Source organism: Neovison vison, chromosome 5, assembly GCF_020171115.1.
Source record: "Neovison vison isolate M4711 chromosome 5, ASM_NN_V1, whole genome shotgun sequence".
Classification (NCBI taxonomy): domain Eukaryota; kingdom Metazoa; phylum Chordata; class Mammalia; order Carnivora; family Mustelidae; genus Neogale; species Neogale vison.
In genome coordinates this window covers 89308050-89335551 of record NC_058095.1, presented here as the reverse complement: position 1 = coordinate 89335551, position 27502 = coordinate 89308050, and the positions used below count along the sequence as shown (strand labels likewise).

General features: G+C 36.7%; 1 protein-coding gene across 4 annotated transcripts in view; it reads right to left on the bottom strand.

The window, feature by feature from the left end:
* The window catches only part of CDK8 (cyclin dependent kinase 8), a 113960-nt gene extending 88406 nt beyond the window's left edge, over positions 1-25554 (bottom strand). The window contains exon 1 of one of the 4 annotated variants that reach the window (XM_044249462.1): positions 24861-25554. In XM_044249462.1, coding sequence (XP_044105397.1) covers positions 24861-24988 — 128 coding nt within the window. In that variant the 5' untranslated portion in view covers positions 24989-25554. The remainder of the gene's footprint in view (positions 1-24860) is intronic. The other 3 variants (XM_044249463.1, XM_044249461.1, XM_044249465.1) reach the window with 3 other exon arrangements.
* Positions 25555-27502: the final 1948 nt, after the last annotated feature.

The window sequence follows — 27502 nt, the reverse complement described above, 5'->3', positions numbered from 1 at the left end:
TCACTATTATTAAGGATACTGGAAGAGCAAAGATAATAATCATAAAATTGGTAATTCTGCCAATAATCCCGCATCTGGTTTTGTGGGCTCTTTGGATAAAGTGGGATCTATTTTCTTGGCTTAATTTTGGCATTCCTGGATCCTAAAGACTGCAGACTCTAATCATAATCCTTTTCTAAGTATTTGTGTTGCAGTGCTTAAGTATGACGTCCAGAGTATTACATGCTGCTGCACAAACACTATCCAGTCAAATGGCCCCCAAATGACCATGTAACAGGAGGAAACTCTAATTCTTAAAAGCTGAAGTGACCACCTTCCCCTTTCACACCCCTGCCCCCAGCTTGTTATTTCATCACAAGATCTCATACAGTGAGATAAAGATCTGGACTGACCATATTATTGGATGTTAATGGGGAGGGGGAGGGTTGAGTGCCAAAACCACGTAAAACCACACTCTGTCTACTTTAACATGGATTTACTATTTGACTTGATATACTTTGCTACTCCAGGAACTCTTACCCAGGAAGATAGTTACAAACAGCCTTGTTTGTTTCAGGAATATCCCCAAGATACATTTATCCAAAAATAAATAAATAAATAAACTCCCTTCCCAGGACAATAAATCACTCAACTAAGTTTATCTAAGACTTGATTTAACTCCTGCTTATTGCCATTATCATTGCCTTATCCCAATCATGCTTCTGTAGTAAACGATGTGCATTAAACCAGACCCCAATATCCTCATAAATATCATAAATACCCTTCCTCTCTCTGAGACACTACTAAAATTCCATAAATTTCCTTACTACCACAGCAATAAACTGGATTTTGCTTTATTAGTGAGATATTTTGGTCATCTTTTGGGGAAGCCATGAGAAAAGATATACAGAAATTGAAATCTAAGGGGTCCATTAAAAATGGCCTATTCCTTCCTGATTTTTTTTTATAAGCAAGGATCTGCTTCCACAGGCAAATATTTTAATGTTTTAGTGCCTAATGCTTAAGTATAAATGGGTTGCTGAGAATCACCATATTTAAGGAAAGGGCTCTAAAAAGGAGAGATTAAAATAATTCAGAGGAAACAGACAATGCACAAAGGAGAGTATTAAAATATCATATTATCACAATGAAATAAGTTATTGTACCCATAAAACAAACACAAGTTTATATAAAACAATATTCAGATGATAAAAATACATATGAAAGCAGAATAAAAAATTAACTAGAAAGGTTGAAATATAAAGTTGAAAAACAAAAGTCCAGAAGAAGATAACAAAGAAAATACAAAGAGAAATTATCAAATAAATAGTAACATTTTATACAACTGAAAGGTGTTTTCTAACTGAAAGCCCCCTTTCCCACATCTCAAAACTCAGCACAATAAGGAAAACCCAAAAATAATCCAGCAATCAAAACAGTTAAAGAAAACAGAAGTTTAAAAAAATCTTAAAAGAAGTTATATACACAAATAAAACATTGGAGTTTTCAGCCACACTCAAGTTAGAAGACAGGATAACAATATATTCAAAATTCTGGGGTTTTCTTTTTCTTTTCTTTTCTTTTCTTTCTTTCTTTCTTTTTTTTTCAATTTCCACCCTAGAATTCCATATTCAGCCAAAGCTATCACTCTTAGTTTCTTACCATATCCACTCTTTTCTTCCTTTTGGTATCACAGCCCCACCACGTATAGCTGAGCACATTCCTACCCAACTAAATATACTAGATTTTTCTGCTCCCTTGTTAACTACTAATAGGTGTGACTATATGACAAACTTTTGGCCAATGAGATATAGCCAAAAGCACTGTGGGCAGCTTCCAGTTTATGACTTAAAACAAATATGCATGCCCTGCAGTTCATGTCCTCCTTCCCCTTTCTCAGTAGATGGAGTAAGAATACAGGGTGATAAGCCATCTTTGAGCATAGAGTTAATAAAGATAAACCATAGAGCAGTTCCTAATGTATACATGAATCACCCAGGAATCTCGTTAAAATGGAGATTCTGATTCAGTAGGTCTGGGCTAGGCCTGAGATTCTGCATTGTTAACAAGTTCCCATATGTTGCTGCTGCTGTTTCCAGCAATCATACTTACAGTTCCAAGGCTCAAGAGTAGAGAATGACATAACAACTAGAAAGAAGGCACCCGGGTCCCTGAACAATCCACTCCACCTTCACTCAACTGTTGATCAGCTCAGTAATGAAAGAGAAATAAACATCTTTATTGTTTAAACCATCAATACACTACTAAAGAACAAAACAAAACCAAAAACTGATAATGGTGGACTTAGTTGTCTAATAATATTTCTGCCAAAAAATTAGTGATTTACAGCTTGCATTAAAATAAACATATGGAGGTGCGCCTGGGTGGCTCAGTTGGTTAAACATCTGCCTTCATCTCAGGCATTCATTTATTCATTAATAAATACAACCTTTTTAAAAAATAAAATAAAAATACGGAATCTTGTCAAGGAGTGTTTGTAAAGCTTAAGATCAGACTATATCACAATTTAAATCTCCTAAAGTAGAAAGTCTATTAATTACTTTATATCCCCATGCCTAAATAGGAAATAACATAGCCTCGCTGCAGAAATTTTGGAATGTTACATCATTTGTTTGTCTACCACTCAGAAAGAACTAATAGCTTGGCATGTTCACTTCCAGTCTGAATTTGTTTGTCGTTCTACATGTGTGTTCATTTAAACACTTTCTATGATTTTTTTTTTATTTTCCAAAATGTCAACAAACATATATTACATGATATGAAAAAATGGGGAAAAAAGAGCGAGAGAGAGGCGAACCAGGAAACAGACTTAACTATAAAGGACAAAGCAGGTTGCTGGAGGGGAGGTGGTCCAGGGAATGGGGATTAAGGAGGGCCACTTTGTACTGAGCACTTTGTGTTGAATACAAGTGATGAATCACTAAATTCTACAACCAAAATTAATATTAACTATATGTTAACTGGAATTTAAACAAAAACTTGAAAAAAATATAAAAAATAATAAAATAAAAAATTCCCACAAAGAAAAAAAGAATGTTATTTTCTTTTAAAACCCAAACAAATACCAATACACTGAATGAATACAAATATACTGCAATATATATATCTTGATTTAATGAGATATCAACCTATCTGTGTGCTAACTAATCAGTGAAAAGAAGCAAAAAATAAAAATTAAAAAAAAAAAAATAACAGGGGGGCAGATTTAAAGTAACCTTCAAGAAATCTCACAGGCACCTGGAAGAGGAGAAGAAGTTTATATAGAGTGCATAAGGGCTTCCTCCACTACAAGTCAGATAACACTTCTCTTTGCTCCTATAACATCGAGAGGATACTACAATTACATTAATATCACTTTATTATAACTACTTATCTGTCTCCCAACCCCTACTTCTACTCTTGTTGAATTCTCAACTCTGAGCAGTTAAGTGCCATATACAACAGGTAATTTATAAATGCTTGATAAACCCATAATAAATGAAAGAAAAACAAGGAGTATTTCCGAAAAGTGTGAACTAGCAAAATCTGCATAAATCAGATAATGGTTTTTCAAGTTGTTTTAATTAATACATTTTACTTTTTAACTTTTTTAAGATTTTATTTATTTAAGAGAGAGAAAGAGCAGAAGCTGGGGGAGTGGCAGAGGGACAGGGAGAAGGAGACTTCCCACTGAGCAGAGAGCCAGATGCCAGGCATGACCCCAGGGTCCTGGGATCATGACCTGAGCTGAAGGCAGAGGCTTAACCAACTGAGCCACCCAGGAGCTCCTTAATAACACATTTTAACACATGGTTATGCTAAAGTTATTTCTAGAAGAAAGCTCAAGAACTAGCATTTTCCAGGGTCTGGTTTCTCTTTTGTTAGAAATGAGAAATCATGTTTAATAAAATATTTGTACTACAACTGGTATATACTAATGTCAAACATTATAACACATTATTTTAATGTCAATTGTTTGTGAGTTCCAATCTAAATGTAATATAGTACTCAAGAAAAGCTAATAGATTACAATAGCATTGGTAGATTAGACTGTGGTAGGATGATCTTAGAAATAAAACCAAGAAGAACTGGAAGAACTTTTGACAAATCATTAAAATTAGAAGCAAATTTAAAGGTTGCTGGAATCACTTTCCACATACAAAAACCAACTGTATTCCTACAAGACAGCAAAAACAGAAAATAAAATTAATAACAAATACAATTTACAATAGGATTAAAAAAAAAGCTCAATGCTTAGGTATAAATCTAACAAAAGATGTATAAGAAATCACAGTGACATATCATCTCATATCAGTCACAATGGCTAGTATCAAAAAAGACAAGAAATAACAAGTATTGATTGGTAAGAATGTGCAGAAAAGGGACCCCTCATGTACTGTATCTGTATACACAGTGGAATATTACTCAGCCATTCAAATACTAAGGTCTCGTCATTTTTCAACAACATGGATGAACCTAGAGGGTATTATGCTAATTGAAATATGTCAGAGAGAAAGGCAAAAACCTCATGACTTAATTTATATGTGGAATCTAAAAAACAAGATATGTGAACAAATAAAACAAAGCAGAGACAGAGAACAAACTGGTGGCTGCCAGAGGGGAGGCAGGCAGAGGGATGGGTGAAATAAATAAAGGGGATTAAGAAGTAAAATAAGTCAACAAAGCTGAAAAGTACAGCATAAGGAATACAGTCAATAATATTGTAATAACATGGTGACAGACAGTGACTAAACTTATCATGATGAGCACAGAGTAAGGCACAAATCAATATGTTATACACTTAAAACCAACAGTGTACATCAACTATATTTCAATAAAATCGTTAACTGAATTAAATTTAAAATAATTTTAAGATGTGTAACAATTTCTCCATATGAAACACAGAAAAATTACAGACCTACATAAACGGAGAGTATACCATGTTCATGGATTGGAAGGTTCAGTGTCATAAAAATGTTAATTTTCCCCCAGACTGATCTACAGAGTCAAAGCAATCACAGTTAAAACCCCAGTAGGGTTTGTGGTGTGTATCCATACTTGGTAGATACTGACAAGCTAATTCTAAAATGTGTAAAGAAATAAAAAGGAGCTTGAATAGCCAAGATCATCTTAAAAAACAAATTAGAAGACTTATATTATCTGACTTATTACACTTATTATAAAGACTTATTAAGATACAGTAATTATTACTGTATAAAATAAATCTTGATCCTAACATACGAAAATCAATCTGGAATGAACTATAAATCTAAATGCAAAAAAAAGAAACCTTGTGGTAGGCAACGATTTCTTAAACAGGACACAAAAATTGTTGCTCACCAAAAAATTAATTAATTAATTAAACTGTGTTAAAATTAATAACCTCTTTTAATCAAGAGACATTGTTATGAAGGTAAAAATGCAAATCACAGAATGAGAGAAATTTTCTGTAATACATACATATTCGACAAAGCACAGGAATTCCTACAAATCAATAAAGATACACAACCCAGTAGAAAAAAAAGGCAAAAGATTAGAACAATATCTCACAAAAGAAAATACTCAAATGGCCATCAATCATATGAGAGGATATTCACATTCACTAGTTATCAGTGAAAGAAAACTAAAATTATACTGAGGTATCACTACAGATCACCAGTGGCTTAATGGCTTAATTTATAGACAGCTAACATGAAGTTCCCACGGGAGTCACATTGAGCTCATAGAACTGTGGGACCTGTAATGGTGCCAATCCCTCCATCTCACTATTCCATATCCTTCCTTATCAATTCAGTCTTCTGGGAGGCTCTTAATGAAGAGTCTCCAATGACAGCTCCAAGGAGGAAAAGGTGAAATGTTCAAAGTTATGGAGTCATTCAAGATTACTATTAGCACTATTTTTGTTACAGATTTAAATGAATATTTGAGAGTTTAAGGCCTAAACCACCATTTATAAAAATCATCCCTAAGTAATCTCATTGAAAGATTTACATTTAACTATTTAACAAATCTTCATATAGTATGTATGATGGTCATTAAAAATCATGCCTTCACAAGGGAAGCAAGGGCAAAAATGAACTATTGGGATTTTATCAAGATCAAAAGCTTTTGCATATCAAAGAAAACAGTTAACAAAACCAAAAGACAACTGACAGAATGGGAGAAGATATTTGCAAACGACATATCAGATAAAGGACTAGTGTCCAAAATCTATAAAGAACTTAGCAAACTCAACACCCAAAGAACAAATAATCCAATCAAGAAATGGGCAGAAGACATGAACAGACATTTCTGCAAAGAAGACATCCAGATGGCCAACAGACACATGAAAAAAGAGCTCCATATCACTCGGCATTAGGGAAATACAAATCAAAACCACAATGAGATACTACCTCACACCAGTCAGAATGGCTAAAATTAACAAGTCAGAAAACGACAGATGCTGGTGAGGATGCGGAGAAAGGGAAACCCTCCTACACTGTTGGTGGGAAGGCAAGCTGATGCAACCACTCTGGAAAACAGCACGGAGGCTCCTCAAAGTGTTGAAAATAGAACTACCCTATGACCCAGCAATAGCACTACTGGGTATTTACCCTAAAGATACAAACGTAGTGATCTGAAGGGGCAGGTGCACCCGAATGTTTATAGCAGCAATGTCTACAATAGCCAAATTATGGAAAGAACCCAGATGTCCATCAACAGATGAATGGATAAGCAAAATGTGGTCTATACAAGTGAACCAGTTACCTAGAAAGAAAACCTAGTAACCTAGAGCCATTCACACACATTCCACTCTATTAGAAAAGTAAAATATGGGGTGCCTGGGTGGCTCAGTGGGTTAAGCCTCTGTCTTCAGCTCAGATCATGATCCCAGGGTTCCGGGATTGAGCCCCATATGAGTCTCTCTGCTCAGCAGGGAGCTTACTTCCCTTCCCCTCTCTCTGCCTGCCTCTCTGCCTACTTGTGATCTCTTGTCTGTCAAATAAATAAGTAAAATCTTAAAAAAAAAAAAAAAAAGTAAAATATAAGACCAAATACAGAGTTTAAACTTTATGAGCCACAGAATAGCCTAAACAATCTTGAAAAAGAAGAATAAGGCTAGAGAGAACTCACATTCCTGATTTCAAAACTTACTACAAAGCTACAGTAATCAAAACAACTCTGGTAGAGACATAAAGACAAATATATACACCAAAAGAATAGAATAAAGAACCCAGAAATAAACTCTTGCATATATGGTCAAATGATTTTTGGTAAGTGTGCTAAGGCCACTTGATGTAGGAAAAGATCTTTATGACAAGTGGTTGAGAAGTGGATCTCCACGTGCCAAAGAATGAAGCTGGACCACTACCCAACACCACATACAAAAATTACCCAAAATAGATTTATGACCTCAATATAGGACCTAAAACTATAAAACTCTTAGAAGAAAACAGGATGAAGTCTTCATAACATTGGACTTAGCAATGATTTCTTGGATATATAACACCAAAGGCAGAGAGGACAAAACAGAACAAAACAGAAAATAGACAAAATAGCTATTGGACTTCTTACAGATTGCTTAATTGTGTATCAAAAGACAATATCCACAGAGTAAAAAGGCAGCCTGCAAAATGGCAGGAAATATTTACAATTCATATATAAGGAATTAATATTCAGAATATAAAGGGAACTACTAAAACTCAACAACAAAAAATAAACCACCAATTCAAAAATGAGCAAAGCATCTGAATAGACATTTTTCCAAAGAACTTACACAATGGTCAATAAGAACATGAAAATATACTTAATATCACCAATCATCAGAGAAATGCAAATCAAAACTAAAAGATACCACCTGATACCCATTAGGATAGCTACAATAAAAGCAAACAAAACCCAGAAAATAATATATGTTGGCAAAGATGTGGAGAAATTGGAACCCCTACGCACTGCTGATGTAAATGTAAAATGGTATAGCCACTGAGGAAAACGGTATGTCAATTCCTCAAAAATTTAAAAATAAAATTACCATAAGATCCAGCAATTTCACTTCTGGTTATACACCCAAGAAAACTGAAAGGAGGGTCTTGAGGAAATATTTGTGTACCCATGTTCACAGCAGCATTATTCACAGTAGCTAATATGTGGAAGCTACCCAAATGTCCATCAAATGATGAATGGATAAGCAAAATGTGGTCTATACATTTAATGAGATATTACTTAGTCTTAGAAAAGAAGTTCTGACATTTGCTAAAAATATGGATGAATTTTGATAATACTCTGCTAAGTGAAATAACCATTTACAAAAAATAAATATTGTATGATTCCACTTACATGAGGTACTTAAAGCAGTAATCACAGACACAAAAAGTAGAATGGGGGTTTTCAGGGGCTGGGATGGGAATAGAAGGGGATTTATTACTGACCAGATACAGAGTTTCTGTATTGCAAGACGAAAACAGTTCTGGAGATGGATGGTGGGATATGGCTGAACAACAATAAGAAAGTACTTAGTATTCCATAAATTGTATACTTAAAAATGACAAAATGGGTAAGCAGTAAATTTTATATTATGGGTATTTTACTGCAATTAAAAAAATGAAAAATGAAATTTTGAAAATAGAGCACTTACATTTCCCAATTTCACTCTCAATTCACACTTCACAATTTCACTCACAAAACTGGAGCACTCACATTTCCCAATTTCAAAATGGACTTATAAAACTATAGTAATCAATACAAAGTAGTACTGGCTTATGGACAACATCTAGATCAGTAAAACCGATCAGAGGGTGCAGGAAAAAATCCTACATTTAGAACCAACTGATTTCTTAACAAAGATACCCAGATAATTCTAAAATGCTGGGACAACTGGATATCCACAAGCAGCAAAAGAACAAAGTTGGACCCCAACTCACACAACATTCAAAATTTATCACAGACCTAAATCTAGGATTAAAATTATAAAACTCTTAGGAAAAAACACAGGAATAAGTCTGTGTGACCTTGGGTTGGATGGCAGTTTTTAGATACGACACCAAAAGCACAAGTGGCAAAAGGAAAAATAAACACTGGACTGCAGCAAAATTAAAAAGTTCCGTGCTATAAGAACACCAATAAATAAAAAGACAACCCAGAGTGGGAAAAATATTTGCAAATCATGTATTTGATAAGGGGCTAGTATCCAGATTTTAAAAACAACTCCTACAAGTCAATAATAAAAAGATAACCCTATCTTAAAATGAGCAAAAGATGTGATTATGTTTTCCCAAAGATATACAAATGGTCAGCAAGTATAAAACAAGATGCTCAACATCATTGTCATAAGAGAAATACAAATCAAAACCACAATGGAAAACAAAAAACAAAACCCACAATGAGATACCATTAATAACCATAAGGTTGGCTATATTAAAAAAAAAAAAAAGAAGAAGAAGAAGAAGAAAATATGTGTTGGCAAGGATGTGAAGAAACTGGAACCCAAATTGTTCGCAAGTAGAATGGTGCAGCCGCTGTGGAAATTGGCAGTTACTCAAAAATTAAACAGTTACCGTATGATCTGGCAACTCCACTCCTAGGTATATACCTAAGGCAGGAACTGAAGGTAGGAACTCAAATAGTTGTACACCAATGTTCATAGCAGCATTATTTATGATAACCAAAAAGTGGTAACAACTCAAATATCTATCAACTGATAAATAACTAAACAAAATGTGATACATCCTAAATCATTGATGAACCTTGAAAACATTATGTAAAGTGCAAGAGGCCAGTCACAAAAGACCACATACTGTATGATTTCATTTAAATGAAATGTCCACTGTAGGCAAATCAAGACGCAGAAAGCAGAATTGTGGTTCTTAGAGCTAGAGGATTGAAGGGAAAGGGTAATGGCTGCTAGTGGGTACAGGGTTTCTTTTAGGAGGGCCAAAAACATTCTAAAATTAGATTGTGGTAACAACTGCACAACCCTCCTAATATACTAAAAAACAGTGGACTGTACACTTTAAATAAGTAACTATAATATGTAATTTTATCTTGATAAAGCTACAAAGAACTTTCATGGGGCGCCTGGGTGGTTAAGTAGATTTATCAGACTCTTGACCTCAGCTCAGGTCTTGGTCTCAGGGTTGTGGGTTCAAACCCCACACTGGGCTCTGCACTGGGCATGGAGCCTATTTAAAAAAAAATTTTTATGAACTATAAATTTGTAACTTCTTGGAAGGTATTGCTAATATTTTCTCCATGAAGACAACTGGGATTTAATTTCCCGACTTAGTACAATACGACTAGATCAAAAGTACTTTTAAACACTTTTAAAATAAATAACTAGCAGCAAATGTTATCTTACATTCCAAAATGTTCTGGGATAATTATAGTACAGAATTTCACTAAGGCAAAATGTAATTGTACCGCATTCTGATCTGAGAACCAGCAAGCAAACTTACACTCAATGAGTCCAGTTACACAAAGTGCAAAAGAAATAGAGCAAAGACTGCATGATCAAAGTCAAAATAATAAGGTTTAAAAGTGTTAAGAGTTTTTGATTGCACTGAATACTTCAAGTACTTAAAGAATATCATGCTGAATCACCTTTTAGAATTGAATGATCCAATCCAAAAAACAAACAAAAAGCAGAAGAGAAACAGATAAGTATGAGAAGTATATGCTAATTTAATAGATTTCCTTATTTTTTTTCACTTATGCACCTCAAGTCTAGCTCATGTCACAAGCCTAAAGAGGATATGCAGAAGTCAGCTAGTCTTGGCTAAAACAGTTAATAGTAACTTTCAGCTTCAGGATATCGGGTTTAAATTTTCAAGTAGAGCTGGACTTATTTGTATTAGCAGATTTTAAGATAAAAAGATACAAGTGCCTGGGTGGCTCAGTCCGTTAAGCGTCTGCTTTTGGTTCAGGTCATGGTTCCAGGGTCCTGGGATCAAACCCTGCATCAGGCTCCCTGCTGAGCAGGGAGTCTGCTTCTCCCTCTCCCTCTGCTGCTCTCCCTGTTTGTGCTCTCTCTGTGTCAAATAACTAAATCAAATCTTTAAAAAAAAAAGACGAGAAGAGAAAATGCTTGTGAATTTCTTCAGCTTTGAATCTCTCTATACAGAGTAAATACCTTCCCAAATTCTGTCCAGCAGAAATTATGCCTATGAAGAAAGAATTATTTATAACAGTATCTAAAACTTTTTGTAAGTTTCTTCAAAATTGAAATGCATCAAAATTATCTTAATAATCACCTGCCTGCTTATCTACCATGGATGATTATCTCTGCTGAACACACAGTCAAGCAATTTCATTGACAGCAGGAGCTCCAGTTTCCCAGTCTGTGGAGGTAAGACCAGAGGTCACCTGAGACAGGTGACAAAGCACAAGGCCAAAACCAAAATCAGTATACAACAGAAAAAGCAAATTGGGACTTCATCAAGATAATAAATTTTTTCACAGCTAAGGAAATAGTCGACAAAATCCAAAGACAACCTACAGAATGGGAGAAGATACTTGCAAATGTTTTATCAGATAAAGGGCTAGTATTCAAAATCTATAAAGAACCTATCAAACTCAATACCCAAAGAACAAATAATCCGGCCAAGAAATGAGCAGAAAACATGAACAGACAATTCATCAAAGAAGACATACAAATGGCCAAAGACACAAAAAAATGTTCAACATCACTCTTCATTGGGGAAATACAAATCAAAACCACAATGAGATAACCACCTCACCCCAGTCAGAACGGTTAAATTAACAAGTCAGGAAACAACAAATGTTGGTGGGGATATAGAGAAAGGGGAACACTCTTACACTGCTGGTAGGAACGCAAGCTGGTACAGCCACTCTGGAAAACAGTATGGAGGTTCCTGAAAAAGTTAAAAACAGAGCTATCCTCCAACCCAATAATTGCACTACTAGGTATTTATTTACCCAAAAGATACGTAGTGATCCAAAGGGGCACCTACACCCCAATGTTTACAGCAGCAATGTCTACAACAGCCAAATTATGGAAAGAGTCCACATGTCCATTGATAGATAAATGGATAAAGATTTGGTGTATGCATATACACATACACATACACATATATATGTATATGTATATACATACACACACACACACACACACAATGGACTATTAGTCAGCAGATGATGAATAGTTAACCATTTACATCGATGCTGATGGAACTGGAGGGTACTGCGATAAGTGAAATTAGTCAATCAGAGAAAGACAACTGTTGCATGATTTCACTTATATGTGGAATTTAAGAAACAAAACAGAGGAGCACAGAGGAAGGCAAAGGAAAAATAAAATAAGATGTAATCAGAAAGGGAGACAAACCACAGAGATTCTTAACTATCAGAAACAAACTGAGGGTTGCTGGAGGGGAGGGCAGTGAGGGAATGGGGTAAACAGGGTAATGGGCATTAAGGAGGGCATGTGATATAATGAGCACTGGGTGTTACATGCAACTGACAAATCACCAAACTCTACCTCTGAAACTAATAATACACTATATGTTAATTAACTGAATTTAAGCAAAATAAACTAAATGTAAAAAAATAAAATAAAATAAAAAAATAAAAAGCAAGCCAAAAACAGGGAGACAGTAAAAGATGGGTGAAGATCAAAGCTGGGCAGAGAATGAAAAGATGACCAAAGCCAAGCCACAGGAAAGAGAAGGAATCATCTAAGTAAGAGTCAGTATGTTAAGTGACTGGAGGTAGAACATATCTAGAGCATTAGTTATTTGTAATAGGAACAAAGTGTACCAGCAATATTAAGTGGGAATAGAGAAATCTGATGAAATGAACATAAGATGTAAATATAATAATGACTATAACTTTAAACATCCATGTGGCTCTTAATTTTTTCTATCCCATCAAGTAATCTAAAATACAAAGAACTATGTGGAGAAAGAAAACTCAAAGCAAAAGTTCCAAAAGAATAATCTAAACAATTCCAACTTTACAATGTATTTACCCCCATGATTCATTCAAACATATCATTACTATATCTATTCCCACTTCCTCCTTTCAGATAAGTTTTGTTTTTGGAGTGGAGATGTGTAATTGGTGCAACCTTTTTATAGGACATAACACTGACCCAGAGAAGAGCCTTAATCCAGGCCTATTAGAACTTATCCTAAGAAACTGACCTGCACTTCACCAGTCCTGCATTGGGGTACCAGGGTTGTTAACAGTAACTTGTTCTTGGGCATAATGACATTTCTAGGACCACTGAAAGCCAACAGGGATAAAACTCCCTGTAGATAGAACAAGGGAGCTTCTCTTGCTACAGGAAAACTTTACTCTTTGCCAGTGGTATCAGCAAATAACTCTGTGGGGAATTTTGGGGCCCTGGGAAGTTGTGCTTCCACCTGAGAGAATGCTGTGTGCAAAGACAGATGTAAAGGACATTTACTGCAGTGCTTTTAAGGAGCATGAAAAAGTGAAGGAATCAAAATTCCCTTCAACTGGACCAGTATATTACATCCATAAAACAGGATGATGAGCTGATGAAATGAATTGTGTTATATGCACAGATACTGATCATCAAAACATATGAACTGAAAAAAGCAAGGCACAGAATTATATACACACTATCACACAATTTGTGTTTAAAGATAATGACATATAGATTTTTTTTTAAGATTTTATTTATTTATTTGACAGAGAGAGATCACAAGTAGACAGAGAGGCAGGCAGAGGGAGAGGGAGAGGAAGGGAAGCAGGCTCCCTGCTGAGCAGAGAGCCCGATGCGGGGCTTGATCCCAGGACCCTGAGATCATGACCCGAGCCGAAGGCAGCGGCTTAACACACTGAGCCACCCAGGCGCCCCCATATAGATCTTTCTAATTCAGACATATAACCCAGCAGCCATTAAAGAAATGAATGATAAATGTGACTTCATAAAAATAAGAGTTGCATGTGAAAAACAATAACATAGTCAAAAGATGTTTGTTCCCACAAACCATACCCAAGAAAGCTATCAGTGGAGAGCTCTGGAAAGAGGACCTGAATGGCTGGAGGAGACAGGGTGACAACACTTTAGTTTACACTCAGTAAATTTATGTTCTTTCTCATATGCATGTGTGGTATGCTCAAAATGAATAAAGTATTACAATAAATTTTAAAATCTATCCATACATATAAATGCTTCTTTATGTATACACACGAAGAGCTGCTGACAATGATTACTCTAAAAAGAAAACTTAGATTTTCCTAGTTATCCTTATGTACTGCCTGAATTTTTTATTATGAGGATATATGAATTTCATATCCTAATCTTATTTGATAATAAAAAGACAGTTATTTAAAGTATATAACTTTTGACCCTGAAATTCCACTTCAAGGACACTGCATACATATTTTCTAAAAGGCCCTTTGATAACTGTAATGGTTAAAATTTGGAGACTACTTAAATTTTTTCTATCACTAGAGAACTGGTTCACTAGATACATATTTATATTCATATATACGTAATGCCCACAATAATTAAAACTTAATTATAGCCATATTTACTGATGGGAAAAGATGCATAATATTCTTGAATGAAAAAAAGGTAGATCACACTAGATTTCATTAATCTCTACTTATATTCACAGCATTATCTGTGAAGATGATAAAATAGTAACTGTCTTTAGGGCTTTTAGTTTCTGTATACATTTCTGGACTACAAATTTTCTACAATGTACCTGAATCACTCTTATAGTCAGAGGGGGAAAAAAGCTATTTTATTTTAAAAAATTAAGAACTACCTTGAATAGCATGGAATGAATGAACAAATAAAGAAATAGCAAGCTAGTATCTACAGGTTTAGCTTCAATAATATAGCCAATGTGGAACCAATGATGGAAGTAAAGATTCTCATTGCTTGGCCTTGAATGATAAAGCTACCCAAAAAAGTACCACAAAACATTTTGGATAAAACCTACAAAGTGAGTTATAATTTCAGCTCTAGGGTCCAAAAATCTTTCACTGAATTTTCCTTTTGTTTAGCATACATTACTTAACCCAAACATTTCATCATCTCCCTTCCCTGTGTGTGGCATACAGTATGCCTATCGCTCCTGAAAACACTCTCTAATTGGTTGTTATACTTTTACCTACAAAGCCCTGGTTTTTCTCCAAGTTGTTGTGTACAGCCAATAAGCTATATACTGTATAAATCCTGTTGCACGATGGGGTTGATCCTTAGTTTTCTCTTCCTTCTCAGGACTCAACTTATTGGCCTGGATGGACATTATTTTTTTCTACATTCTAACCTAGGACCTCTTCTCATTCTACACTTTCCCTAGACAATTTTAAGATAGCTCGAAGCTTCAAGTACCTGGTAACTCCCAAGTTTACCTCTACCCAGATCTCTCGCTCTCAAGCACTAGATTCATGTATCTGCCTAATGAACACTTCTTCTTAGATGTTTAACAGGTACACAAAATTCAATACAACAAAACTCAAACTTGCTCCTCTTCCTGTTTTGGCTATCTGTGTGAATGGCAATATCCTGCTGCTCACACGAGAAACCTAAGCCTTATCCATGGTTCTTCTTTTCCTCCTCTCTCACTTCCAAGAAATTAACAAGTCCTTTCAATTGTTCCTCATTCTCTGGGTCATTTCCTAATTCCAGCCTCTCTCACCTAGAATACTGTCACATTCTCCTTACCCCATGTTCCCTGTAGTTATTCTGAATGTGTTGCCAAGCAATCTTTTAAAAATTATTAATCTGAACTTGTTACTATCTATTTAAAATCCTACAAATGGTCCTCATTGTCTTCGGAATAAAGTACGAAGTCCATGACATGATTTCCAAGACTCCACTTACTTCTCCAACTTAATTTTTTTATACTTCTCACCTCACCTGTTATTACTCTCTAAGATCTGGAACTGAAATCCTTTCAATTCCCTCACTATACTATCTTTCCTTCATATCTCTATAAATGCTACTCAGTGGTGGTTCCAAAGGGTCCTGAAGAGAGCTTTAGCCTTCCCACCTACAACATGATACAAAGTTTCTGAGATCAATTCAAATAAATAATTAAAGTTAAAATTTACTACACACCACACAACCCCTACCACACTCCCTTTTCAACGAAATAGAAGCCCTTCCTTTAAGATAAAGAATTTCCAGAACCAGATGCTACCCCTCTAGCCTGCACAGTAACTCCCCAACACTCACTCACTCTTATGTACTGCCCATTCACTTGTGTAACCTCTAATTATCTTTCAAGTCGCAACTGAAATATCATCCTTAAACCCCCAAGAGCAGATCAGGTACCCATATGGCAAACTATATATTTTCCCCTATCTCAGCCCTATCCCACTATGCTTTAATTACCTTTTTACTTGCCTGTATCCCTCAAAAGTCTGTAAGTTCCCTAAGGACTTAGACCATGGCCTACTGACTGCTGAATCACCCATATCTGGCACAGAACCTGGCATATTACAGATGTTCAGCAAATAGTCACCAAATAAATTAAAAACATTTTAAAAAATTTTACCAAAAAGAAAACAAAACAAACTACAGCTAAAGAGAAACTATAATGAAATGTCAGATATCTGAATGATCTGATTTTACATTTAAAAGGATCTTCAATGTTAAGTTAGCATTAGAAAACAAATTATAAGCTTGACATTATTTTAAAAATTGCATATGAACTGAATTTTTTGCAAACTGAGTCCTGTGATACACTAGGAGAGCTCATGTACTTAAAGAAAATGAAAAAAAAAAAAAAAACTCCACATAAATTTATTCTATATGAACTTAAATTTTCACAATTGGCTTTCCTTAAAACAGAAGCCTTATAAAAATCATTTTTTTGATACTTAACTCTGCTTTCCCCAGAAATATGACTTGTTTAACATAAAATATAATATCACTGATGGACAAGTTTTAGTTTTTTCTTAATCCCTTTAGTTCTCTGAACAGCCTCTAAATACAGATGTCTAGAAACATCCAGACTGAGCCCTGCATCATGAAGTCAAGAATTCCTCTCCTTGGAATGATTATTTGTTACAATTCGTAAGCTATAATAAAACTATAGATTTTAAAGAACTGTCTAGGGAGAGGAGAAACTGAGTTACCTTCAGTAGTAGTAGCCTAAATAATTTTGTATTCATACAACAAAATTAAACTTCAAATATCAAATAACCATGGAATTTAAACAAAAATGTCAACTCTGGTCCCAAGACTAATTATATTTTCCTTAAATTTAGAAATATAGGTTTGATCCCCCCTTAAACTGATTTATTTACAAGGTATATTTCAGAAAATACCTTTATCCTTTGTAGTGGTTCAATTTTTCAAATACCTGGGACTTATATTTGGTTCAGATGATTAACAAAGTTTGCCCTGCCTCTGGCTTTTGGTTTTCTTCAATTCTTTTCCTGGTATCAAACTTTGCTTGTCTGAGTATTTTCATAAGATGCTCTTCTTTTAGTGTCCTATAATATGCTCAAGTTTTTAATTTCAGCAAACTTAAAAGGAAGACTTTCAACTATGAATTTCATGTACACCAAAAATAAAAAAAAACATTCAATACCTGTCAACATTTGGCAAAGTGCCAGGAACTGAGGGGAACACAATTACTGCCCTAGAGGAAATCTATAATATCTAACCCATAAACATTCACCAGAAAGACCCAAAGGACATATAAACATTAACCACATATACACTGAAGTAGTTACATAATACCTCTATGAAGGACTGAATATGTTGTGTGGAGTGATGAGTGAAGAGGGAATTATTGGAGTCGTATGTTAAGATAAAGCAGTTAGGATTTCCGAACCTAAAGGTTAGAACCCACTCCAGTTGGGAGATAAAATTTTCAGCACAAGTAGAAATAACACAAATGTCCACCAACTGATGAATGAGTAAACAAAATGTGTTATATCCATACAATGCAATATTATTCAACCATAAAGGCAATGAAATACTGATACATGCACAACACAGATGAACCTTATAGACATTATGCTAAGTAAAAAACAAAATAAAGCCACACACTGTATAATTCCATTTATATGAAATGTCCACAATAGCCAAATCCATAGAAAAAGTATATTAGTGGTTGCCAGAAGCTGGAAAGACAAGGATGTGCAGTGATGGCTAACTGATAGGGGGCTTCTTTTTGGAGTAATAAAAATGTTCTGGTATTAGATAGGGGAAATACGTACACAGCCTTGGAAACATACTAAAAAGCAGCGGATTGTATACTTTAAAAAGGTGAATGTGGGGCACCTGGGTGGCTCAGTCATTAAGGGTCATCAGGTCATGATCCCAGGGTCCTGGGATAGAGCCCTGCGTCAGATTCCTGGCTCTGTGGGGACCCTGCTTCTTTCTCCCTCTGCCTGCCATGCACTCGCTCTCTCTCTCTCTCTCTCTGTCAAGTAAATAAATAAAATCTTAAAAAAAAAAAAGTAAAAGGGTGACTGTTATGGTATGTAACATATCTCAATTTTAAAAAGGGGTTCTCAGCCTTTTTTGCCTGCCATAACACATCTGAAGGACATGACATTAATTCCGTTAGTAAAGGCAGCTTACTACAAATGGATGGTTTTGTGACTTTGACAACAACTGTACTTAAGAACCTTGAGAATCATGACACTAATGGGTCTTCAAGCATCAAGATCAAAATAATAGCTGAAGGTCACTTTTTAGTGACAACATCAAGAACTTTCTTGAAGTAGTAAGAGATACCTAAAGACAAAAAATATCTTAGTAGTTTCTAAGTAATAAAGAGATGACCAAGGCCTACCTAAGCTGGTGTGAAGGAAAGGATTTACAAACTGTTCTGAAGGAAGAAAGGACAGTAGGATTTTCATTCTCTAGCAGCAGCTAAGAACAGAAAAAGAATTTAAAAAAGAATAGACAATGAGGATTGGATTCAACAACAAAAGGCACTACAAAAAAGATGACACCAGCCACAAGGAGAATATCTGTTTCTCAACACTGATTTAGTACACACAGTTGCAACTTACGTATGGGTCATATTTCAAATGTTTATACATGATAATTCTGACCACATTTGCTAAGAGAAATAATTTTTGAAAAAGCAGGTAAGTTTGCAAATGCCTACAGTAATTTATCATAATCTGTCATTATTTCTATTTTTCTAGCTGAAATCCAGCCTGCTCGAAGCCCTCTCCCCACCTCCCTCCCATCTCTTCATACATCAGATTCCAACAACAGAAATTCCCCCTCCAATCTGTTGTCACCACCATCTTGCAGCATAGAAAATTCTGGCTCCCTACTCCTCATGGAGGTGAGACCACGCTAAAATCACCTGCTATTAGAGTTATAATCAAAATGGAGTTTTGCCATGGGAGCTTTACCTATGAGAGATCATTCTTAAATCAGACAGCTGAATTTCAGAGGCTGCCCATACTCTGATTCAGCAACATTCTTGTGATGGAAAACGGCCACACAGAGAATTAAGGTGTTTGCTGTTAAGTAATGGAAACGTCATCATGTCCGGTGGGTACAATGGACCATCTGTAGCGTGTGTACATAATACAACACGCACAGCAGGAGCTCAAAGGCAAAAAGGTGTGGGGAGGTAATGTGTGAGAAGAAAAATTCAAACACACAAAATCTGCTGGGGTCTGTAAGCAGACAATAAGAAAGCACCCTTCTTTATCCCAGTCATCTTAAAACACCCTTTCTGATGAGCTCTTCCCCATCAAGTCAAACAAAATTTTGCCATCTTTGAAAGGCTTTCCTTGAAAACCCTAAACAGTTGGATCTATCCATTTCTGTGTTCCAATCGCACCTTGTATTAATTATTATAGTGCTTATTACATTGCTGCAGTTTATTTACATTGGTTTCCCCAGCAGATACCTCCTCAAATAATGAAATATTTTACTCATCTTTGTATTCCCAATACTTTAGACAGTGCTCAGCATATAAAGGGGTCCAATAAATATTGGTTAATGAATGACTGAACAGATTTCTTCAAATGTTCAAAGAAATAGCAAAACTAAAAATCAAATAAACAAATTCCAGATTAATTAATTTGCCAGTCTTGCTACTAACAAAATGGAATTTAAACATGAAACCTCAAAGTGGTTTCAAACGGTGGCTCTGAATGCACTGAATACCCAGGGCAGATAAAGTCAACAGTAAGCAGACATAAAGTGCATAGTAAATACTTTGCTAGTCCCTTTCTAGCACATTTTTAAAAAAGTCATAAAGAATACTCCTTATGGGGCATGCAAAATCCCCAACAATGGGTATACATTTTGTATCTTGGCATTTCTGACATCTAAAGAAATATTTAAAACAAATTGAACACAAATACAGAATTCAGTAATATCTGGAAGAAAAACTGTTAGATTCCTTCAGGGAAAACAAAGGGTTCCACCAAGTTCTGATCATAATTAAGGAATTAAAACTGAATTAAAGCTCCCATGCAGACTAGATCAGAAGAGTCCCTTGTGCTAGCCACCAAAATGAATGGTTCACAGAAGTGGAAGCAAGCACTAGCCTGTAAATCCCAACAACTGCAGAGATAAAGATGATGGAATGCTATAGCAGTATAAGGCAGGTAAAGTAGCCAGTAAGTCTTTGGAAGTTGACCTAACTTCTTTTAGCCAGTTGGCGAGAACCCACAGTAAGACGTGACACAAGAAACATAAAAATGTGGGCACCTGAGTGGCTCAGTGGGTTAAAGCCTCTACCTTTGGCTCAGGTCATGATCTCAGGGTCCTGGGATTGAACCCCACATTGGGCTCTCTGCTCAGCAAGGAGCCTGCTTCCCCCTCTCTCTCTCTCCCTGCCTCTCTGACTACTTGTATCTCTCTGTCAAATAAATAAATAAAATCTTAAAAAAAAAATGTATCATTGTCTAAAGTAAAATTTTAGTGGCTGTTTACCTCATCTTGCAAAAGTATTATATTTTATATTCATAATTTTTACTTTCTGAAATCATAATACTAGAAAAGACCTTAAAATTTTCAACTCAAATCCTCTACTCTTACAAATAAGTAAACCAAGGGCTACAAACGGCAAGTCATACTGGTAAGCAGAGGCAGAATCCAAACTCAAAGTCAGTTTTCTAGTCGGGGAGACTAGAGTTTGAGTTTGGATTCAAGAGTTTTTCCCACTAGATTATGAACTGTCTTATCATAACATGCCTTATTAGAGTTAGATTCTCCCTCCACACATGTATATGTATATGTACATGTATATGTATGTGTGTGTATATTTGTACACATAAAATGTATGTGTATGTATAGATACACCCACATACCTACATACACACTCGTGGCACTGGGAAAAACCAGGGCTGTTCAGAAATATATTTAAAAAGTATACCAGTTAATTGAAAAACCTAGTCCTATGATAAGGTATTCATGTTTTCTGAATGACCCATTAAAACACCAAATCTCCATGTCTAGGTTTATATTTACCTTAATATATTAATTATATAAGGCATAATGATTAAGCACATGGGCTCTGGAGTAAGAGACCTCTTTGTAACCCCTAACTGCAGCTCTGACATTTAATCAGTTGTATGACCATTGACAAATTTAACCTTTCTAACAATTTAAACTTTCTTACAGTTTCCTCACCTGTAAAACTGAAAAACAGAACTGACCTGATATGGTACTCATGAGGGTTAAACAGATGATAAACGTAAAGGACTTTGCCAAGAACTTAGATATTATTCAATAATTTAGTTATTATCAATATTACTGCCTACTAATCTGCAGGTTGCCTACAAAAGTGCCCCAACAAAAGTTTTCTTTATATTTCTTACTCTCTCTCACACAAACACACACAATCCCAATTATATATTATCTGTTCTTCTGAACATAGAGTGTAGCAAACTGACAATACGGTTCAAGAGAATTCCTTTTGCTTTTCTTTTTTAGAGATCAAACTCTTATCTCAAATTGATTTTTAAATTCTAGAAATGTCCATTCCCTATAATGAGAGTTTAGAATTTAAAAATACAAATTGTTTTCTGTCTTCTTGCACCTTTCCATTTGTTGGACAAAATGAGTTTGGCTGCCTAAATTCTGCGAAAGGAAATGCAATTGACTCAGAAAGAAAATGAATCTCCTTGCTTCCTACTGAGTACCCTTTTGGTGTTCAGACACAAAGGACACACTCTATCTCATTTATGGTGACAGTGAGAACAAATTATTTCCAAGATTTATTGTGCACTTATGTTTTAACTCTGAAATTAACACAATTATAAAGACCTTTATCGATACATATATTCATGCCTCAAATAAAGTATTTCCTCCTTCCCCACATTCCCTATAATGCGGAGTTTATCATAAGTATAGGATACTAGCAGGACAGTATTAATTCTTTAAGTCAAAGCAACAACCTTTTGAGCTGTTTTGTTTACTAAAAATAATTTAAGAAGCTAAGTCATCTGGTTTAAATTCTTTTACTATGTATTCATGTTCTGTGATTGTTGCTGAACAACTGAAAGGATATAACATTTACATATGTTAATTTTAATAGTAAAATATGTCTAAACAAAACCTATTTTATTGTAAATCTCTGGATTCTCTTTGAAGGTGTTATTGTCTGGGTTCCTAGAGTAAACTGCAATTTCAGTTACAGAATGTATAATTTAATTTGAAAGTAAATCAATACTAGAAACAAATTATTTCATCATCATCTTTTTACAAAGATTAAACAGCCACAAATTTTATTTTACCAGGACTAAAATGCATTAAATTACATTTCACTGACATAAGATCAAAAGAACCTCATAAATACAAAGCTGTATTTTACCAGAGTGAGGTTATAAGAAGCCAAACCAAAAATATTCCCTCTGGAAAACAAAAACTGTCTTAAGTAATTTTAAAACTCTCTTGACATTTGATGCTTTTTTATTTTTTTAAGGTTCATCTTATAAACAAAATCATTAAAGGCTGCTAGAAAACAAGCCTAAAGAATTAAAAATAAAGTTATTTTTTCCAATAAGCAATGCTACTTTTTAGCTATCAAAAATGACTAAGAAATGTTCACATACTATACATTTGGCTATTTTTAAGTTGTTTAATTCTTCTAAAACTATTTTTGGTCTAAAATAAACCTAACCATGAGATATAAAATGTGGTTATAAGTACCACTTGCCAATAAAAAATACCATAGTTTTAAAATAAAATATAAAATCAAAGTTAATAAATGTATTTTTATTAGCTTAAACCGGTAATTTATGAAAACAGAACTGGCTTCTCTCAGAGATTAAAATAATTTCAAGTCACCAGAATTTTATAAAACAGATGACAGACTAGTCAAATATACTACTATGCCTAATCTCATGGGATTGGGGATTTTCTGAATATGCCCCAAATTACATAATATTGGGGGAAAGGGAGATGGTTTAAGGCTTTTGGAAAAATATAAGAATCATTTTTAAAATATGCTGGAATTCTTCAATAAAAAGTATAAACAACAGAGTCAACGGTAGGTATCTCCAGACGCTGATTTCTCAAATGTCACCAGATTATCCATTCCACTAAGAAGTACTTTTAAATATCTGTAGCACACAGAGTATCAAGTTTTCAAATCCGAAGCTTTTACAGATATCTGTCCTGCTTTAACTGCTCCATATTAACACTGAAATGCACATACCCAATTTATTAGAATCACTATCTTCCTCTAAAAGTCCCTTTTTATTTTAAAAAGATCTCACTAAATCTAAGAAAAATGTTGAATTAAAATAAACACTTCTTTTTCCAGTATCCAGAATATTAAAATATTTATAATATGGCTCCCCCAACTTACTTCGGCTTTATGAATGGTTTCATTTTTTCAGTGCTAATATAGTTGTGAACATACCCTCCTACCTAATGTGGAAAAAAAAGCAATTATTTTAAACCTTGAACAGCAGCTAACAAATTAACAGTGATATTCAAGTAAACCTACTTTGTTTACACTGAAATCTAAAGATTATATAATAAGCTCTGACATTATCTTCCGAGCAATTTTCTATACTGTCAAAGGCAACAGAGACAACATACGTTTTAACAAAAGGAAAACAAGGAGTTAATAAAATGTATTTTCCCCTCAACTAAGAATTGCCTTCTCTTTTGTCAATATTACACGACATTCATCTACTGACAAAGGAAAAAATGAACACTTCACTTGCCTGCTTAAGAAACTAAATTGGGAGCATTATCAGTCATAGACTTAATTAAGTTATTTCTAGGGGAAAATATTTAAAGCAAAGAGGCTATTTACAGTTCATTGCCAACTGCTAAATTTTGGGGGAACAGGCCTGAACAAAACAGTCCCTATTTGTCCCTTGCCTTTTTCCCCACCACCCACCCTGCACCAAACCCCCATTGTTCTATCTAAAACTCACAGGTTAATAATATCTAAATAGCAACTGCTACATTTATGTTACAGATCATCACTACGAAGAACTCTTCAGCATCACATTTACTTGCTGCTTTCTTTCCCCCAAATAAAATCCAAATTTGGTAATAAATCAATTACAAGCTGGTGGGGGAAAGGATCACAGCTTCCCTTCCAGACTGATGGATGTCACTCCAGAGGCGTGAGGAAATCTCCTACAAGGTTACCATAATAAATCGAACCCCCCCCGAAAATCATTTAAACTGACGTTTTACTACAATTTTTTTTTTAAATCTATAACCGAAACCCTTGAAAAGTATACAGCCCATGGAGTAGAAGCTCCTTTTCCTTATTCGCCACCAAAGTAGAACACAGAAGCAGCAGCACGCAGGATTTCGTGTGGGTTTGGATCCCTCGTACACCACTTCCTCCCCAAACCTGGCTAGCAGGGCCAGATGCTGGTGTCGAGGAAGTGGGAGACCGGCACGCCGGCGCCCCGCTCTCCCTCCGGGCTACCTGCCTCGGCCTGCGGGAGCGCCGCCCAGCGCGGACACTGGCAAAGACACAAACACTCACCCATCTTTCCTCTTGGCTTTGTAGACGTGACCATAAGTGCCTCGGCCAACTTTGCAGCCCTCGTATTCAAACAGGTCCTCGACCCGCTCCCGCTCGCTGCTCAGCTTCACTTTAAAGTCATAGTCCATTGTCACAGCCTCCGGGGCCGGGGAGCTGGGTCGGGGGGCCGGGGGACAGGGGTGGGGACCGGGGAAGCACCGGCAGCCGCAGCCCCCGGGAACCCGCCCGCTCTACACCCGGCGGCCGCAGCACCAGCCCGACTGATGCGGCAAGAACAGGAGGAGGCCCCGCGAGAGCGCCGGGGACATCCAGGGGGATGGCGGGGCAGAGGCCGGCCGAGAGCGTGGGGGGACGGGGAGGTTCCCCCGGGCGAAGGAGAGCAGAGGGACGAGGGCTGGGGGTGGGGAGCGGCGTCTCTGCCCTTGTCCCCGCGGGCTCCCGGGGCGCCGGCTCTCCTGCTCGCTCTTGCCGCGCGTTCTGCTCCCGCTGCGGGGAGCGGCGGGGCGGCCGCGGCCGGCTCTCCTTCTCTTACACTCGCACTCACGCCTCACCCTCTCACACACACGCTCACACTCACTCACTCACTCTCTCTCCCATACACTCAAACAGAAAGGCAGCACCGCACAACAGCCGGTACCTCCTCAGAGAGAGGAGGGAGGGAGGGGACTCGCGGAACACGGCCACGGCTGTCGCAAAAACGTCGCGAAGGCTCGGGTTGCCTCCGGGCCTCCCTGCAGCTTGGTCCGCGGCGCCGGTCCGATCTCGCCGGGGCCCGCACCTCGAGGACCCGGTGCAAGAAGCAGGGTAGCCACTGCCCAAAGCTGCCGCCAGACGCACCACGTGGACTGTCCCGACGCCGGCCAGGGCCCTAGACTACAATGCCCAGAATGCACAGGCCACCGCTGTTGCCGCCCCTTCTATGACTCCACCCCACAGAGTGGTAATACGGGAGCGTTGCATGCTGGGATCAGTAGTCCAAAGGGAGCTGAGTTTCAATAGCTTGGAGGAAAAATAATTTTTATTTTATTGCAATATCGCTAGAGTGTGATTTGGGCCATAAAATTGAACAGAGAAATTTACGTGCGAGGGAGGCTAGTTTGCATTAGAACCACATTTTGTTCCCCTGCCGAACTCCAGATGCTAAAGGGCATCATCATTATCAAAAAGTCTGTATGTTTGTAAACAACTCGCGGAATATTATTTGGTGTATTCTTGTCGTTTACAATCTGATAAGGGCTGCATAATGATACTAACATATTGACACATATTACAAACATGAGTGAAAGTGAGGCTCTGGATTTCAGCTCAGGTCATGATCTCAGGGTCATGAGATTCAGCCCCAGGTTGAGCTCTGCATTGGGTGTGGAGCCTGCTTAAGATTCTCTCTCTCTCGGGACTCCTGGGTGGCCCAGTTGGTTAAGCAGCTGCCTTCGGCTCAGTCATGATCCCAGCGTGCTGGGATCGAGTCCCACATCGGGCTCCTTGCTCAGCAGGGAGCCTGCTTCTCCCTCTGCCTCCGCCTGCCATTCTGTCTGCCTGTGCTCTCTCTCCCTCTCTGACAAATAAATAAAAAATCCTTAAAAAAAAAAAAAAAAGATTCTCTCTCTTTCTCTCTCTCTCTCTGCGGGACTCCTGGGTAGCTCAATTGGTTAAGCGGATGTTTTCGAATCAGGTCGTGATACCAGCGTAGAGTCTCACATCAGGCTCCTTGCTCGGATGGCAGCCTGCTTCTCCTTCTGCCTCTGCCTGCCACTCTGTCTCCCTGTTTGCTCTCTTTCTTTCTTTGACAAATAAAGACGTAAATCTTAAAAAAAAAAAAAAAAAAATTCCCTCTCCCTTTCCCCACTCTTTAAAAAAATTCTATAGTTTTAAGATGTGTGATGTGTGTGTATATGTTTGTATACACACACATACATATATACAGACATAAATAGTATTATCATAGTCAAGCTAATTAACAGCATTATTTCTATCAGTAATCCTGGGGCAGGAAAGGAAGCCAGCCTTGGACTAGGGCAGAGAAAGGCCTTCTTCCCTCTCTGAAGCTAGGGTGGAGTTGAGGATCTGAACTCCAGGTTGGGAGAATATGGTGGTTTGAGGTAAGCAAAACACAGCATCAGGATGGAGAGCTAAGGAAGAGATAGACATTAGGGACTTTTGAGGGAGGTTGGCCAATGTCTTAGGAGAAGTAACATCTAATATTCAATTTTGGGTTTTTCTTTTCTGTGTGGTAATGCCCTCCTGTCATCTCCAGGTTATTGGCCTGGTCTTAGTCCATGCTTGGAGGAAAAGAGAGAGCAGAAGCCCAAGATTCAATTATGAAATATAAAAAGTGGCCTGCAGAGCCACTTTTCCTAGACATGAGCTAGGAAAGGCTAGGCACATGTTATGTTTCTAAAAACTTGAGGAATGGAATCTGTTTTTAGAATGGGCTTCCTATAGATCACAGAATGAGGGTTCATACTTAACTGTTACTTTAATGAATTGAACATATCAGGAACATGGAGCTGTCATTTCAATTTGATTTTCAATTTCAGGTTATACTGATATCACATGTCTCTTTACATGGTCACTGGAGGTCAGGATGGTGCAGAGTCTCTGACCCTCATTGGTTCACATTCCAAACAATGTACAAATAATGC